This window comes from Bombus pascuorum, chromosome 5 (assembly GCF_905332965.1).
Source record: "Bombus pascuorum chromosome 5, iyBomPasc1.1, whole genome shotgun sequence".
NCBI classification, from domain to species: domain Eukaryota; kingdom Metazoa; phylum Arthropoda; class Insecta; order Hymenoptera; family Apidae; genus Bombus; species Bombus pascuorum.
The window spans coordinates 12,209,886-12,225,369 of record NC_083492.1 but is presented as its reverse complement, the minus strand read 5'-3'; the positions used below and the strand labels follow the sequence as shown (position 1 = coordinate 12,225,369).

Sequence of the window (15,484 nt, the reverse complement as noted above, 5' to 3'; positions counted from 1 at the left end):
TTTAAACAACATTTTCCTGTACATGTAATTGTCGGTCGGCTATAATATTCGATATATTTGTAAAAATTTATCGATACCACACAGTGAATTTTTCCTATAGTTATACACCCGTGGCAACAGCTGCGGCTGCATTAGTTGCAATCGGCTGGATAGAATGACCTAGTCAAAACATAACACTTATTTTCTGTTTATGTATATGAACGAGAGTGGGACGAGCATGGGTAAAGTTCCGTGTGCAACTGCATATGTAAAATTGTAAGAAATATCTGTTATAATTCAAATATTATATATTTAAAAATAAATATCATCAATCGTTGGTTATCATTAAATATTAGTTAGTCTTTTCAATCTGGCCGCCATTGTATGAATGGATATTAATTCTCCTATTTCGTAAAACAGTATCAATTACTCATTCACCTATTATTTTTATAAAATTTATTTCGCCCAAACATCGTTTATATACTATAAACAAAATACAGGCGACTGGCAATATTAACGCGAACACTGTTACGAATGCACAATTATTGGTACAATTTACTGTAGTGGTATTTATAATTTTTTGCAGATCTCTCGGAAACTATAGCCGTCCGACAGTTACGTATACAGGAAAAACTTGTTTAAAATGTTGATTTCCATAACATGTTAAAAAATCATGGAAATCGGAAAGAACGCAGCTTCTCTACAGTTTCGTCGAGAATTTAATTGAAATATTATTTTCTGTGAAAATTATTATTATTATTTTATATTATTATTATATTATTACGTTTACGATATTATTTTCTTACGTTTTATTATGAAAACATTAATTACGCTCATATATATAATATATCTAATCTGTTATTTTATGAACAGGACGGGTGCCAAATATCTTCCAATCATACTGGCAGGTGATTTCAACTTGCAGCCCCATTCTGGAGTATACAAATTTATTGTAGAGGGAGTATTTGAATATCAAGGGAGAGGGAAAAATCTTGAACGAACTGACTACCGGTCTCTATCGAATTCTCTTATCCCTCCCCGACTTTGCATTACTGATAACTGTCAACATTTTAATGTCTTAAAACAGAGACTACGTGGAGAAGGAACAGACAAAGTGATGGTATGTTAATAATTAATAAATAGTGAATGGAGGTGAAACTACCGGAAAGCTATCTTCTCTCCGATTTCGATCATTTTGAAATACATTATATTAATCAACATTTTGAACAACTTTTCCCTGTACATATGGTGGGCGATCAGTCTTAGTTTCCCAGATACAGTAGACTCCCGCTTGACCGCCCCCCCCTTGGTCGGATAAACGAATGGCCAGCTAGTCCGATAACATGTTTCAATTAACGTTTTTAAGTAGTTACTGAATTTTTTCAGTAACGTATAAGTACATGAATAATGTTTATTGCATATACCTAATACATACATATGTACATATAAACAATGTTTACTAAATATTATTTTTTACACAAAAGTCGGTAATTTCTTTCTGTTTCTTAGATTTAATTTTGTTTATTAATGCGATGTCACGCCACTTCTTTTAAAATAAGATATTAATCACAAATGATTCTTTTGTTGCTCAACACATCTCATCGTAGTTTCAATTGCAATCTTACCTTCTGCATGACTCACTTCTTCATTCTTATCTGCACTCAAAACTGCTGAATTATTTAATTCTTCATCTCCCATCATCCAATTGCTTGGATAACTTCGTCATCCAGTAATATTTCATTCTCTAAAATATTTATAAGCTATTTAGCGACATCGTCTATTTTTGAATTTTCGCATCCGGCCAAAAAATTGAAATCATTGAGCAAAACAATATTATTATTGTGATCTGTTCGATCATTGGCACATAGCTCCTTTTGCAACTAGTTTCCCTCGATGAATTTTTTCGCATCAGGTCATTATTTCTTCCATGATGTTAAAAACGTCGATGCTGCTGGGGTTTCTTCAGAAGCAGATGCCAATATATAATAACATCTGTAATATTAATTTTCTTAAGTCGTTTTTCTTGGTTAGTTATTATTTCGAGTAATTGTGATAGAAGTTTTCTTCTATAACGTATTTTTCAGGCTTATTATCACACCATGATGCATGGGTTGGATCAAAGTTGTAACAGCAGCTTAATCACCTAAAATCATCACCTTAATGTCACCAAAAAAAATATTTTTCGGGTACATAGGAGCATTATCAAGGAAAAGAATAGCCTGGATTGACAGTTTCAATCGCATTAATATCTTTAAATGTCTTTGGCTTAACTGTCTTGTCTATAAAAGAATGCAGCAGCCATTTTAAACCTGTTTCATCGGAACTGTACACTTGCCCAGGGCTGAGATTTTTCTTCTGTATAATGTCTACAAATTCCTTTGAAAATTCATTTACAGCGTTTTGGTCTGTTAATTTTTTCGTCACAAATATTTAAATAATGCACACCGTGTTGCTTTATCCGTCGTTAAAGACAACCTTCACTGGTCAAGAATTCTTCGTCGCTAAATTTCTTGCGCAATTGGATTGTTTTTTCTTCTAAGATTGGCCCACTAATAACTTTTTGTCATTGCTGCACGAGCCATATCCATGACGCATCATCAACTATTTCATTTTCATTTTTTTCATTGAGCATATGTTCGATAGCATTCTTTTGATTGTATTTTTACACTAAAGTCTGTAAGATGCACACAAACGGTAATTTGGTAGTTCCGCCTACAACAGCAGAACTCGGAATATGATGAACTCGCGTGGTTTTGCTTTTACGTCCGTGACGACTGTACAATGAATGACGAGTACCCTTCGCATCGCAGCCACGCAGAAGGTCAGACTTTTTCTCGCGTGTTTTCACTATCTTTTTCTGGAACCTAGGCAATCGCAATCGCAAGACGATGGGACCGCTGGCCCGCAGGCCACGCGGATGAGGGTTTAATTTATAGCGCCCTTTTAAGTGTTGACGCCTGCTTTTTCATAGCCAAAGGTGACTTCGCGATTATCTTACAAGTCTTGGAACGATTTTCGGTTTCTCCGCCAGTTCTTCAATGTACTCTTCCCGATATTCAAATCGTTACATGTCAGACTTGCATGTCCATTATTATCCAAACGTTCCAGTACTTTCAATTTTATTGCAATAGTCAATATATTTCGCTTATGCTTACAACACGATATGTAGTGTACTTCACATTAAAGCAATAAATATAAGAAAACAGAAGTGTGGAAGTAACATTTAAAATGCTTTTGAGATCACTTGAAAGACGCTGCCCAAATGTTCCATAGGACTGACTGACTGAGAAACGATGAATTGCCGATTATCTTTTGGTGAAGTCCGTAATAAGAAAAGAAACACAACTTCTTCCTTGTACGCATTGCTTTCAATGGACCATACCATCGATGAAAATATGATACATATGTATGTATAAGTTTTTTTTATAACGCAGATGTACAGAATACAGTATTCAAAAATTTAATATGAATAGAAAATAAAATTAGTAAAAGAACGACTACTTAAAAAATGCAAAAAGTAACAAAAAGTAAATTTAGTCGGAAGAAAGTGAATAATGACGGAATATGTATCTCAATAATTTTTCTTCTAACCGATGTTTTCCATATTACTAAAAATGTGGTCGATTAAAGCGAAGGCCTAAAGCGGAGTCTACTGTATTGGCAAAAAACTGTACCATTACGGTGAATTCTCTCTGTAATTATGCGTTCATAGTAGTGTATGCGTTGGTTTTGATTGGCAGCCGCCTTATGATGACCGGATAAAATAACGCTTAACTCAAACCTAATTGTTATCGTTTGTTTATAGGTAGTTTATATAGGTTGGGCTTGTGTGTACTTCATTCGTCCACCATATTGTGCCGCGAGGCAACCAATACTAACGCATACGCTGTCACGGATATAATTATAGGCAGAATACCACAGTAGTGAAACCCACAGTTTTTTTTTTTTTTTTTTTTTTTTTTTTGTGAATATCTTGAAAATTAACACGTTGGGTGCAGAATCAGTGTCGGTATGCTTTCCGTTTGGCCGGCGCAAAGAGCTGAGCGCGAGCTGGTCAATATGATGCATAAACAGAAGATAACACGTTCAACACGACTGTTTTGTTTTTCGAGCATTAAAAAGTCGGTGCCTAAGAAATGAACAGATACATATAGGCAAGCCTCGTCACAGTAAAGACATAATTTGAAAGCAAGAAGTTTCATTCTGTTTTTTACTAAGTTTTATCAAATTCTATTCAAGGTGGTGTTTTACAATGTTCTTTAGTTGATTTATTATATTAAAAAATACTTGTTGTTCATAATACTACCATGTCGAGAGGTGATGATAGAGATACGTCAATCGAATTATTGTCACCATTGTTCAGTAAATGAAGTAATGCAAGAGACTTTTTAGATACGCAATGGTCCGATGGTCAGAATGTGGAATGATTTGATCTAATTGGCAACCAAACAAATATCATTCCTTTCATAAGTGCATATGATGACAAAAAAAAAAAAAAGAAAAAAAAAGGAAAAATACTGCGAAAGTACAGGATTGCATTAAAATCGAGGATATTTATGAATTTTTTGCTGCAGACGAAATTTTGGAAAATATAAACACAAACAAATATTTGTGCTGCACAATCGACGAAGACTTCTAAGCATTTGGATAAATGGATACCAGCGAATAAAAACTAAATAAAACGTGTTATGGTGTTGATTTTACAGATAGGGCTGATCAAATTTCCATCTATGAAACTATATTGATCTAAAGACCTTTATTTGTCCAAACATTCCCATGAAAAATAATGAGTATTTCGATCAGTTCGAAATTTCCCTGAGGATGCTGCATTTTGAAAATAATGAAGCGGTTGATACATCCAATCGTTTATCAAAGATTCAATATCTCGTTGATGCTGTAAATCAAAATTTCAAATAATATTACGAACCACAAGAAATGTTGTGCACTGACGAGTCATTGATCCTATTTCGTGAACGAATCATATTTAGGAAATATCTAAAACAGAAAAGCTGTATATATGGCATAAAAGCATTTAAACTGCGCTGCGAATATGGATACACATATAACTTCCTTATTTACACTATATTACAAAATCTGCTGGCAAAGAAAATATTTCACGGGATATTGCACTGGATTTATGCAAAGATGTATTTGATAAAGTTCCTACATTTATGTGTCGACAATTGATATTTGATCATGATATTTGACAATTGACGAATAAGCTCGTTAAAAAAAAAAATATGCAAAATTGAAACACGGAGAATATATTACTAAGGAAAGTAGTGGTGGAATTACAATATGGAAGTAGAAGGATGAACGTGACGTTTTAGTCCTTTCTACAACAGTACAATGTCAGTCCTTAGGATCTGACGCCGCACCCAACGTGTTAAGGCTGACCACCCGTTATATGTATAAGAAAAAATTGTTCAAAGGACAAATCATTTTACCCCAAATAGTCTTACAAAAATGTTTTATTTCAAAATCAATAGGATTGGTGTTGAAGATAAACTTCTGAACAGTTACCTACAATATGTATAATGTACAGGATGTTGAAAAACAGTTCGTCATGGCTTTGGCAGATGCTCCTGTACCTTCGGATTGGTAGAGATCTGTCAAAAAATTGACCTTGACCTTGAATTTTAAAGTCAAATTTTTTGATTGCATCGTATAATACTCGTTGTAAGGATTGAAAGTCTCAAAGGAACCATGATCATAACCCTATCATTCTCTTGGAAAAAATATTAAAGTTTTATTAGTTTTAATATCTGTATGTATATATAACTGATTTTATTCGTATGTAATATATTTACGTCTCGCAGTAGATAAAGCTTACATAGTCTATTATTGGTGAAGCCGCTGAGAATTAATTATTCTTTAGCATATAAAATATATTGACAATTGATAAGGTATGTATAATGGAAAACCGTCTGCGGTATACAAGTCCTAGATTGGGGTTAGGTTGTGGTTAATTTGAGCCATCCAGGTTGATATGAAATTCGAATGGTAATGTTTAAGTATACGCTAGTTCTTTAATTAGCATCCTTATTTTTTATATGTACGTAAGTACCATAGGTATGGAGCACTATATTTGAATTTGAGTTCTTAAATCTTACAGGTGTATTCTTTTCAATTTTCTAGTATTCTTGTTTTTATACAGGATGCTGGTCAGAAGGTTTAGGTAGTTTGTTGTCTTTATTTTGTAATTTATTAATTTTTTTGTTTTCTAAAAAAGATATTAAAAACAATTTGACCTCGAAATTTAAAATCAAAGTCGACTTTACAGTCACTTCTCTTAATAGATCTGCACCAATGGAATCTAATGATATAGAATTAATTGCCAAAGCTGTGACAAATAATTTTTTTACACCCTGTATATATATCGTATTAAGAGTTTTGAAATATGACCGTGTATTGTTTTTATTCCAGTTATATAGGTAATTTACAAAGTAAGAAAGTAAATTGAATATTTAATCTGTTGCAGTTGGAAAATAGCGAACACCACAATGTAGATACTTCAGAAAATGATTCATCAAACCTTTGCGAAGTGAAAGCAGATACGACTGATTTTCAAACAATAGAAATTGCACATGATTATCGTGTTAATTTCTGTTCTGGCACCTTAACTCATCCTTTCCATTTTAATAGTGTATACAAACATCAAAATTGTCATGGAGAACAAGAAGCTACAACAAATCAGGGCAAATGGATCACTGTTGATTATATTTTTTATAGCGATCTGGAACTTCTTGAGATATATGATTTACCCACAGCCACGAGATGCAACACTTTACCAACAATACCTAATTTTGCAGTTGGAAGTGATCATTTGTGTTTAGCAGCTACTTTTAAACTACGTAAAAGCAAGCTTTAGAACTGTTAATATCATGATTTATAATATAGCGAAAAGTTATTATGTCATAACCTTGACACAAAACACCTTTTTTACACTATGTATGAAAAGATAATGTAAGTAAGTGACACTGTACAGAATAGCCATGTTATTTTGTATAAAAAATTAAAAATGTTACTATTTTCCTTTATTATTACTGATAAATATGGAAAACATTGTAGTTTGTAATGATTTATTATATTAAATATGACATATACTATACTGTGTAGATTAAAATATTTATCTCGGGTACAGAAACCAAATTTAATACAAAATTATTGTTCTTTAAGCGTATTACTGTTTCTATTATTATATTCGTACAATGGCTACAAAAAGTATTTGTACCGTTACATTTATTCTTGCATTTATATACGAATTAATTAGATCCGATTACTATCAACGTTTTATCATTTAGTAGTATTTTCATATGTATAAATTATAAATATGTAAAAATTTAATATAATTTTTTTTTTATTATTTAACTTGTACTTTACAATTTGTCCAGCTGGACATTTGGTAAATTTTTTTAACTTGATTTCTAAATAACATGTGGATGGTTATCCCCAGCGGGATACCTTCTTCGAGTAATTTGATACTGTGGCAATGAAATGTATGTAGAATCTAAGAAAAAAATGCTTCATTGGAGAATAAGGGTATGTACCTTTTGTAGCTACTGTATTCCCTAATATCATAGATATTTACATTTACCTTAATATTTGGAACAATATATTTAAAAAGGTCACAATGTTTTTATAATAAATTCCTTATTTTATACCTTTGTAATTATTGAAATATTCGTTTACTTGTTTTCTATTCTGTTAGACACTTGTCAAAGAGCGGAACACGATTATGTTCGAAACTGACGTGAAGTAAAAGATTTTAAAACTTTAACTCAAATAAGCCACAGATTCCTGTTGTCCAGTCACTCTGAAATTTTGTACATATTATTTTCTTACTAGGATAGGGGGCAGAAGTAGAAAAAGCACATATGATAAAGGTGAGATGTAAGAACGCAATAATAGTGGTGACAATGAAATCGATGGAGGAAAAAAGAAGGATAATGAAGCAGAAAAGTAAATTGGAAAAGGGGGTATACATAGACGATGATCTGACAAGAAAAGAAAGGGAAATACAGCAACACATAAGAAGGTTAGCCAGAGAAAGAAAGGAAAAGGGTGAATATATAAAGATTGGATATAAAAAACTAGAAGAAGAATTAAGGAAAGGACAAGTCGGGGGCATAGTGGTAGGAGAAAGGAAGGTATGGTCAGTAACATATGCAGACGATATTGTGTTGATGGCTGATAGAGAAAAAGAACTAAAACAGATGCTAAAAAGATTTGAAAAATTTTTAAAGGAAACTGAATTGGAACTGAGCACGGAAAAGACCAAAATGGTAGTGTTCGAAAAAAGAAAGAACAAGAAGAGACAAAGAAAATGGAAATGAGGAGAGCGAAAATCAGAAGAAGTGGAAGAGATGATACCTAGGGTACATACTACAGAAAAACGGCAGTGATAAGAAACACGTACAAGACAGGAAAAAGAGAGCAACAATAGCAATGAAGAAAACATGGACCGTGGGAGAAAGAAATTTCAAACAGGACTACAAGAGGAGAATGAAGATGTTTCGAGCACTGATAGAGAGCGTAGCACTGTTTGGAGCAGAAATATGGGGCCGGAACATAGAACAAAGGTTGGATAAAATACAAAGAAGATATGTAAAATGGATCCCACGTTTAGTTATGACAACACCGAACTACATATTGACAGAGGAATGCAAACTGGATGCGGAGGGAAAGCCATAGAGTCAAAAAAGGAATTAATGAAGGAGTGCATAAAGCAAAGAGAGAGAAATTGGGGAAATGGCCAAGAAGGAGAAAGAGCAAGAAAGAGAAAGAAGGAACTAGAAGAGGTGAGAAATGGAGGGACACAAAGGGAAGCAAGAGAAGAACAAGGAAGGACGACAGTAGACCAAATTATAGAAGAAAGGAGAAAAAGAGAAGCAGAAGAGAGAGGGAAAAGGATAAGGGAGTCAAAATATAATAAACATTATAGAAAAATTGCCAAAGAAGAGTTACCAAAATACTTAGAAAAGAGGATGAAGTGGAAGGACAGAAAAATACTAGGAAGGTTCAGATGTGGAAACGAGACCAAAGCAAGGGAGTACTGGAAAGAAGAGGGAGGAAAAAGATGCAGACTATGTAAAAGGAAAGAAGAAGACCTGAGACACGTAATAGGAGAATGTGAAATAACGGGAAGGACAAAAGAAACACAGAAAATATTAAATGAGACGGGAGAAGGAATAAGGGATCTGAAAGCAACAATAGAGAAGAGAAGGGCAATACAAGACGGGGAGGAACGACAATAAGGAAGCATAGCAAGCAGTAGTCTTAGAAATAGATTATACAGCGGAGTGCAATATAATAGAGTAGATAAGAGGGGAGATACACACATAAAAAAAGAGTGTAGAGTTTAGTTAGATAGATATAAGAGAAAATGTAAAAGCGTGATTAGACAAAAAGATGTAAAACCGAAAACTCGTTCAAAGCCGAAAGGCACGGACTAAGAATAATAAATAAATAAATAAATAAAATAAATAAAAATTATTTTCTCACTAGATATCACAATCTATGAGAGCAAGACTAATAAAAATTCTAAGAAAATTTTTGACCATACAGTTTTTGATCCAGTGCACAAAATAGAAAAGCTTTATCTTAAGAAATCATTAATATATTGTGGAGTTTTATTGTGATGTTTCACAATGTTAATCAAACTTAGATGCTATAACGTACTTCCATTGTCAACATTCTGACAATATGCAAAATTTGTATACGATATGAAAACGAAATATTGTCTGATATCATTAGTGAACGTTTTTTATTCAGTGCAGAATTTGGGTTAAACTTTGAGAATTTTCGTATAGTGTTTGTTAAGTATTCCAGCAAAGATTTTGTTTGATTATTTTCTTGTTAATTATAATCATTTCTTCAGCAATCTAACGACTATCGTGTGCACAATATTATACACGCATGTTACTTGCGAAGCGAGAGGACCGATAGAGATCTGTGCTACACACTGATCATTATTTTGTTTATCAAAAGTGTTTTATAATTCCAACGAATAATTTTCATTATGAAAAATTCAGCGCTATAACGAAATAACTGCAAGAATTTGTCTAAATGTAATTTCATACTAACAGAAAGCGACTTAATTTCTAACAAATGACACACATTATTTACTCGATTTCATAATAGTATTAAAAATTGTATGCTTTACAACTTTTGGCGACCTTGAAGGATTATAAATAAATTAAATTTGTCTTTATTTTAAAGTCGTCATTATGTACATACGAAGAAATAAAATGTAGCAGTTTGTTAAAAAGAAACGAAATTATTACCAATGAAATAAAACGAATGTTTAATATGCATTATGTCGTAATAATTTACGATCTTGCATAAAATCCTTTGCAATTGTAACACTGTTATGGGGCGTATATCAGCATTGTCAGTGTCACGTCGAATGATTTCGCGTAGGTTTAAACGTTTCACGAGCAAGATAAGAAAAATTCAGACTTTAGATATGCTGACAGAGTTTATTATGTGAATTTAACAGAGTGACGGTTTAAGAATGTTAGAACAGAGTGTCGAGAGTTGATTTTGGAAAGGTTTATATACTATGGGTTTGGCTCTTATGAAAGGGGTGTCGCCGGGGGTATCACCGTGGCCCAGGTTAAAGGTGGCCATGCTGTTACTGTTTTCTGATCCTGAGACACTGTCTACGTTGTTGTTGTTACGTAATTTTAAATGATAGAGGATTGGTTCAGCAAACGGTTGGGTTTATTAGTAGCACAGTTAGGTGTCTTTTTCGTACAGCAGGATTACAAGAACTGTCTGGACCCGTTTCGTACTATTTAGGAGGAAAACTCCGTGTGGGTGTTCCCTTTTGAACTAAGAACGCGGATTCATTATTCCCATCTTTCGGTGGAAAAGTGAGGCTAACGATCCGCGATGTCCATTGGTTATAGCTAGTGTTGATAAATAGTTATAAGGAGAAAGTCTCCTACAGCTGTGGCCCATATGTGTCCTTGTTCCTGGGGAAAATCCGCTGTTTCGCTGGGCAAACCTCCGCTTTCTTCGTAATTAGCAAGAGCGTGCAATAAACCTAAGGATTTTTAGGGACCATCCACAAACCGAAGATGTTTATGTGTATAGAGTTTAATGGTTAACAGATTTGGTTTATGGTGGTTCCTTGGGCTTATTGCGGGTCACTGTGACGATGGGTAGGCCTCGGCAGCCTGACCATGAGGGATGTCACGCGGACCATCTCATGCGACGTAACATACTCCCCCGTTGATCGGATACTGATCAAAATTCTTGACAGGTTTGGGCATCTATTTTCTCCGCCTCCTTCGCCCTTCTTGGTTGATCGGTCCTTTCTGTATCAGGTTGACAGGGCAAGGGAACCAGTCGTTTGACGCCGCGATCCAGGGTATTGGTTGCTGTCTTTATTGTGACTGTTCGGATGATCCCATCTGCTCCAGGGTGTACCTTGATTACGCGGCCTAAGGGCCACTGCATTGAAGGAGTGTTGTCTTCCCTGATTAGGACGATGGTGCCTTCGCAAATACCGTGAGTGCCCTTGCTCCATTTGTTACGTCTGGTTAACTCAGTGATGTATTCGCGATACCATCGGCTCCAAAAATGTTGTTTTAGTTGATTGATCCGCTGCCAGCTGGATAATCGGTTTGGTGGAATAGCTCTGAAATCTCGTTCTCGTAAACTGGTTAGCGCATCACCTATTAAAAAATGGCCGGGGGTTAGGACAGGCGGATTATTGGGATCGGAAGAGATCGGGACGGGAGTTCAAGATGGCTTCTATCTCAATGACAAGTGTGTTGAGGTGTTCGTACATCAAGACTTCCGTGCCGACGGATTAGATGACGTTTGAACGATTTTACTGTGGCTTCCCACAGACCTCCAAAATGTGGTGAGTTGGGCGGATTAAAACGCCATTGTATTTTCCTATCTGTGAGGAAATTCTGTACCTTTTCATTGTGCTCGTCTGACTGTACGAGCATCCGGAGTTCTTTCAACTTCCTATTAGTCCCGACGAAGTTGGTGCCGTTATCAGACAGAATAGTACAAAGCAAGTAACCAAGCAAATAACACCCGTAGTCAACAGCAACGACGCTACAGAAATCAAAGAACTACTAAAGCAATCCATCGAAAGCACCGACATGTTAACAAGAACGATAAGCGAACTAAACGAAGCATTCAAACAGCAATCACTACAAATCACAGCTATAATACAACTGATAACAAACGTGCTAAGCAAAAAGTAAAAATGGACATACTAAAAATAGCTGCCTGGAACTCTAACGGCCTACAACAAAGGGCCTTTGAAACCAAAGCATTCCTGTATCACAACACATAGACATACTACTCGTATCAGAAACGCACTTCACAACAAAAAGCTATATAAAAATACCGTACTATACCATATACGATACCAAGCACCCCTCAGGAAAAGCACACGGAGGGACAGCAGTGATAATAAGAAACGACATTAAACACCACCTACACAGCCAAGTTAGTAAAGAACATATACAAGCAACCACCGTTACCGTACAAACCAGCAGCAACCGTCTACAGCTGTCAGCAGTATATGCACCACCGCGACTCAAAATTACAGCACAAATGTGGGAAGAATACTTCCAACAATTAGGCGACAAGGCGGTAAGGAGTTTCAAGATTTTTGTCAGGATAAACAAATTAAGCTCCACCTAATAGCAACCGGTGCTAGTAGAGCGAATGGACAGGTAGAGCGTACCATGGGTACGTTAAAGAACATGTTTACAACGGTAGAAACGACCGGGCGATCATGGCAAGACGCGATCGGCGAAATACAATTAGCTTTAAATTGCACCACCAATCATGTGACTAAATCGAGTCCGTTAGAGCTATTAATTGGTAAAACAGCAAGACCCTACGGGTTACTACTATCTGAAAATACCGAAGAAAAGGAAATAGATATCTCCAACGTAAGACAACAGGCCATACGAAATATAGAAGATAGCGCTAAGTATGATAAGGAAAGATTTAATAAAACAAAAGCCAAAGTAGTTAAATTCAATCTCGGTGACTTTGTATTAAAGAAAAAGAGGAAAGGAATCAAACGAAACTAGATCCGAAATTTAGGGGTCCATTTGTGATAGCAGAAATTTTGGAAGGAGATAGATACATTTTAAAAACGTTAGACGGCAAACGGTCATATAAATATAGCCATGATAGGTTAAAGAAAATGCCAGATAGTCGCGTTCCTACTGAGTTGGACGTCTGCGGTGATGACAAGAACAGTGACCATGACGATGCGAGTACCCCGGTCTCAGAGGATCATTCTGACCACAGCACTTAGCAGGAAGAGCTTGCATATGCCCAGTGTGGCACTCAGCGTTCCTACGACACGCCCAGTGTGGCGATACGACGAAGTTCAATGCTTTCACACATGTCTAGCGTGGTAATCAGGTGTCGGATCGAGCATAATGGTTCACATACGCTTACGGGTGGTCATGTGGCCCAAAGAAATTAAATGCGAGATCAACACACCGTTACCGAATTCGATTCAGGTATCGTTAGCACTATGGAAATAACATCTAACATAGTGTTTTTACAAACGCTCAGTGTGGTAACATGATCCAGAGAAGTGAGAGCCGTCTAGGTACGAGATCGAGAATGGTCCATCATGTCATTACGCTCGGACTGATAATTCACAGAATGCGACTAGTACTTCGAATATCAATCGTAACGTTACGGATTTCCACTCTCTTTTAACTCTTCCTTTATCAAACGTCCGACCAGAATTTTTGCTGTCAAACTGGACCCTTGACCTATTTTGACACTTAACTAAATTGTAAATAACATCAGTTATATCGAATCTACGACGACAATGCGCTAACCACTAGCACCGCAATTGACAAGCAATACACCATACCCAAAACAACAGCACAAGAAATTAGAAACATAATCGAAAAAACAAAAAACAACAAAGCACCAGGAATCGATCTAATCAATGGTAAAATATTGAAAAACCTCCCTCCAAAAGCGATACGACTAGTCACTATAATATTCAATGCAATACTAAGAATACAATATTATCCTAAATTATGGAAACAGGCACAGATCATAATGTTACCCAAACCAGGCAAAGACCCACATGAAACAACATCTTACAGACCAATATCACTACTCCCCGTGCTCTCCAAAATACTAGAAAAAGTAATATACGCCCGACTAAAATCAATAATAGAGAAGGAAAAATTAATACCAGACCATCAATTTGGATTTAGAAACAAACACTCCACCATAGAATAAATGCACAGGTTTGTCAACGAAATAATACACACAATAGAAAACAAACAATATTGTACAGCCCTATTCATGGACATAGAGAAAGCATTCGACAAAATAAACCACGAAAGCCTAATTCAAACAATCAAGAAACAATTCCCGGAACAAATATACCAAATAACAAAATCATACATAAGCAACAGAACCTTCACAATAAAAATCAAGGACGCACACTCCGAAGTCAAAGACATCAAAGCAGGGGTTCCGCAAGGAAGTGTCCTAGGACCCATATTATACACGCTATACACTGCCAACATACCAGCAACTACCAATAGCAAAATATTGACATTCGCGGACGACACAGCCGTCCTAGTCAGGTACACTAATCCTGTAACAGCAGCCACAATACTACAAAAACACATCACAAAAATAGAGAAGTGGCTACAGGACAAACAAATTAAAGCTAACCCTACAAATGCAACCACATCACATTCACACTGAGAAAATAGATAACACAGAACATCTTCCTGAACGGCACGCAAATAGAAACAAACAAGGCAAGTCAAATACTTTGGACTTCACATAGATACACATTCCACATGGAAACAGCATATCAAATCAATAATAGACAAAATACAGACAGCAAGGAGACAAATGCACTGGTTAATAAGCCGAAAATCCAAACTAAGCACAGAAAACAAACTAAAAATATACAAAATAATCATAAAACCAATCTGGACATACGGAATTCCACTATGGGGAACAGCAGCAATGAGCCATATAACCAAAATCGAAACAATGCAAGCCAAAAACCTCAAAACGATAGTAAACGCCCCATGGTACGTTAGAAACGAGGACATACGGAAAGACCTAGGAATACAAACGGTCAAGGAGGAGATTACCAGACTCGCAAAAAGATACAGAGAAAGGATAGAAACACACCCGAACCAGCTGGCAACGGAAACGAACAACACAACAAACATCGCAAGAAGACTAAAAGGGAAACACCCAATAGACCTCATAAAAGATATAACTTAGAAAACACGAAGTTGGCACCCCGCTGGGGGTAGCCACCCACATGCTATATTTTTTTTTATTTTATTTTTTTTATTACCAATGAGATATAACACTTTACCAAATGTCCTTCAGGACAAATTGTAAAAACCAAAATAAAATAAAAAAAAAAAATTTATGGCTATGTCATATCAGCATACATCAAAATGAATGTTGATGAAAGAAAAAAATGTGAAGATTAAAGAAGAAAGATCTT

At 35.5% G+C, this 15,484-nt stretch overlaps 2 protein-coding genes across 4 annotated transcripts in view; both read left to right on the top strand.

Annotated features, from left to right (window-relative positions):
- LOC132907529 (protein angel) overlaps positions 1 to 7,105 on the top strand; it is a 32,695-nt gene extending 25,590 nt beyond the window's left edge. The window contains exons 5-6 of the mRNA XM_060960708.1: positions 853 to 1,099; positions 6,461 to 7,105. Of these exons, the coding sequence (XP_060816691.1) occupies positions 853 to 1,099; positions 6,461 to 6,850 (637 nt within the window). The 3' untranslated portion in view covers positions 6,851 to 7,105. The remainder of the gene's footprint in view (positions 1 to 852; positions 1,100 to 6,460) is intronic.
- The window catches only part of LOC132907531 (trans-1,2-dihydrobenzene-1,2-diol dehydrogenase-like), a 216,956-nt gene that overhangs the window by 122,755 nt on the left and 78,717 nt on the right, over positions 1 to 15,484 (top strand). The gene's annotated exons all lie outside the window — the stretch shown is intronic.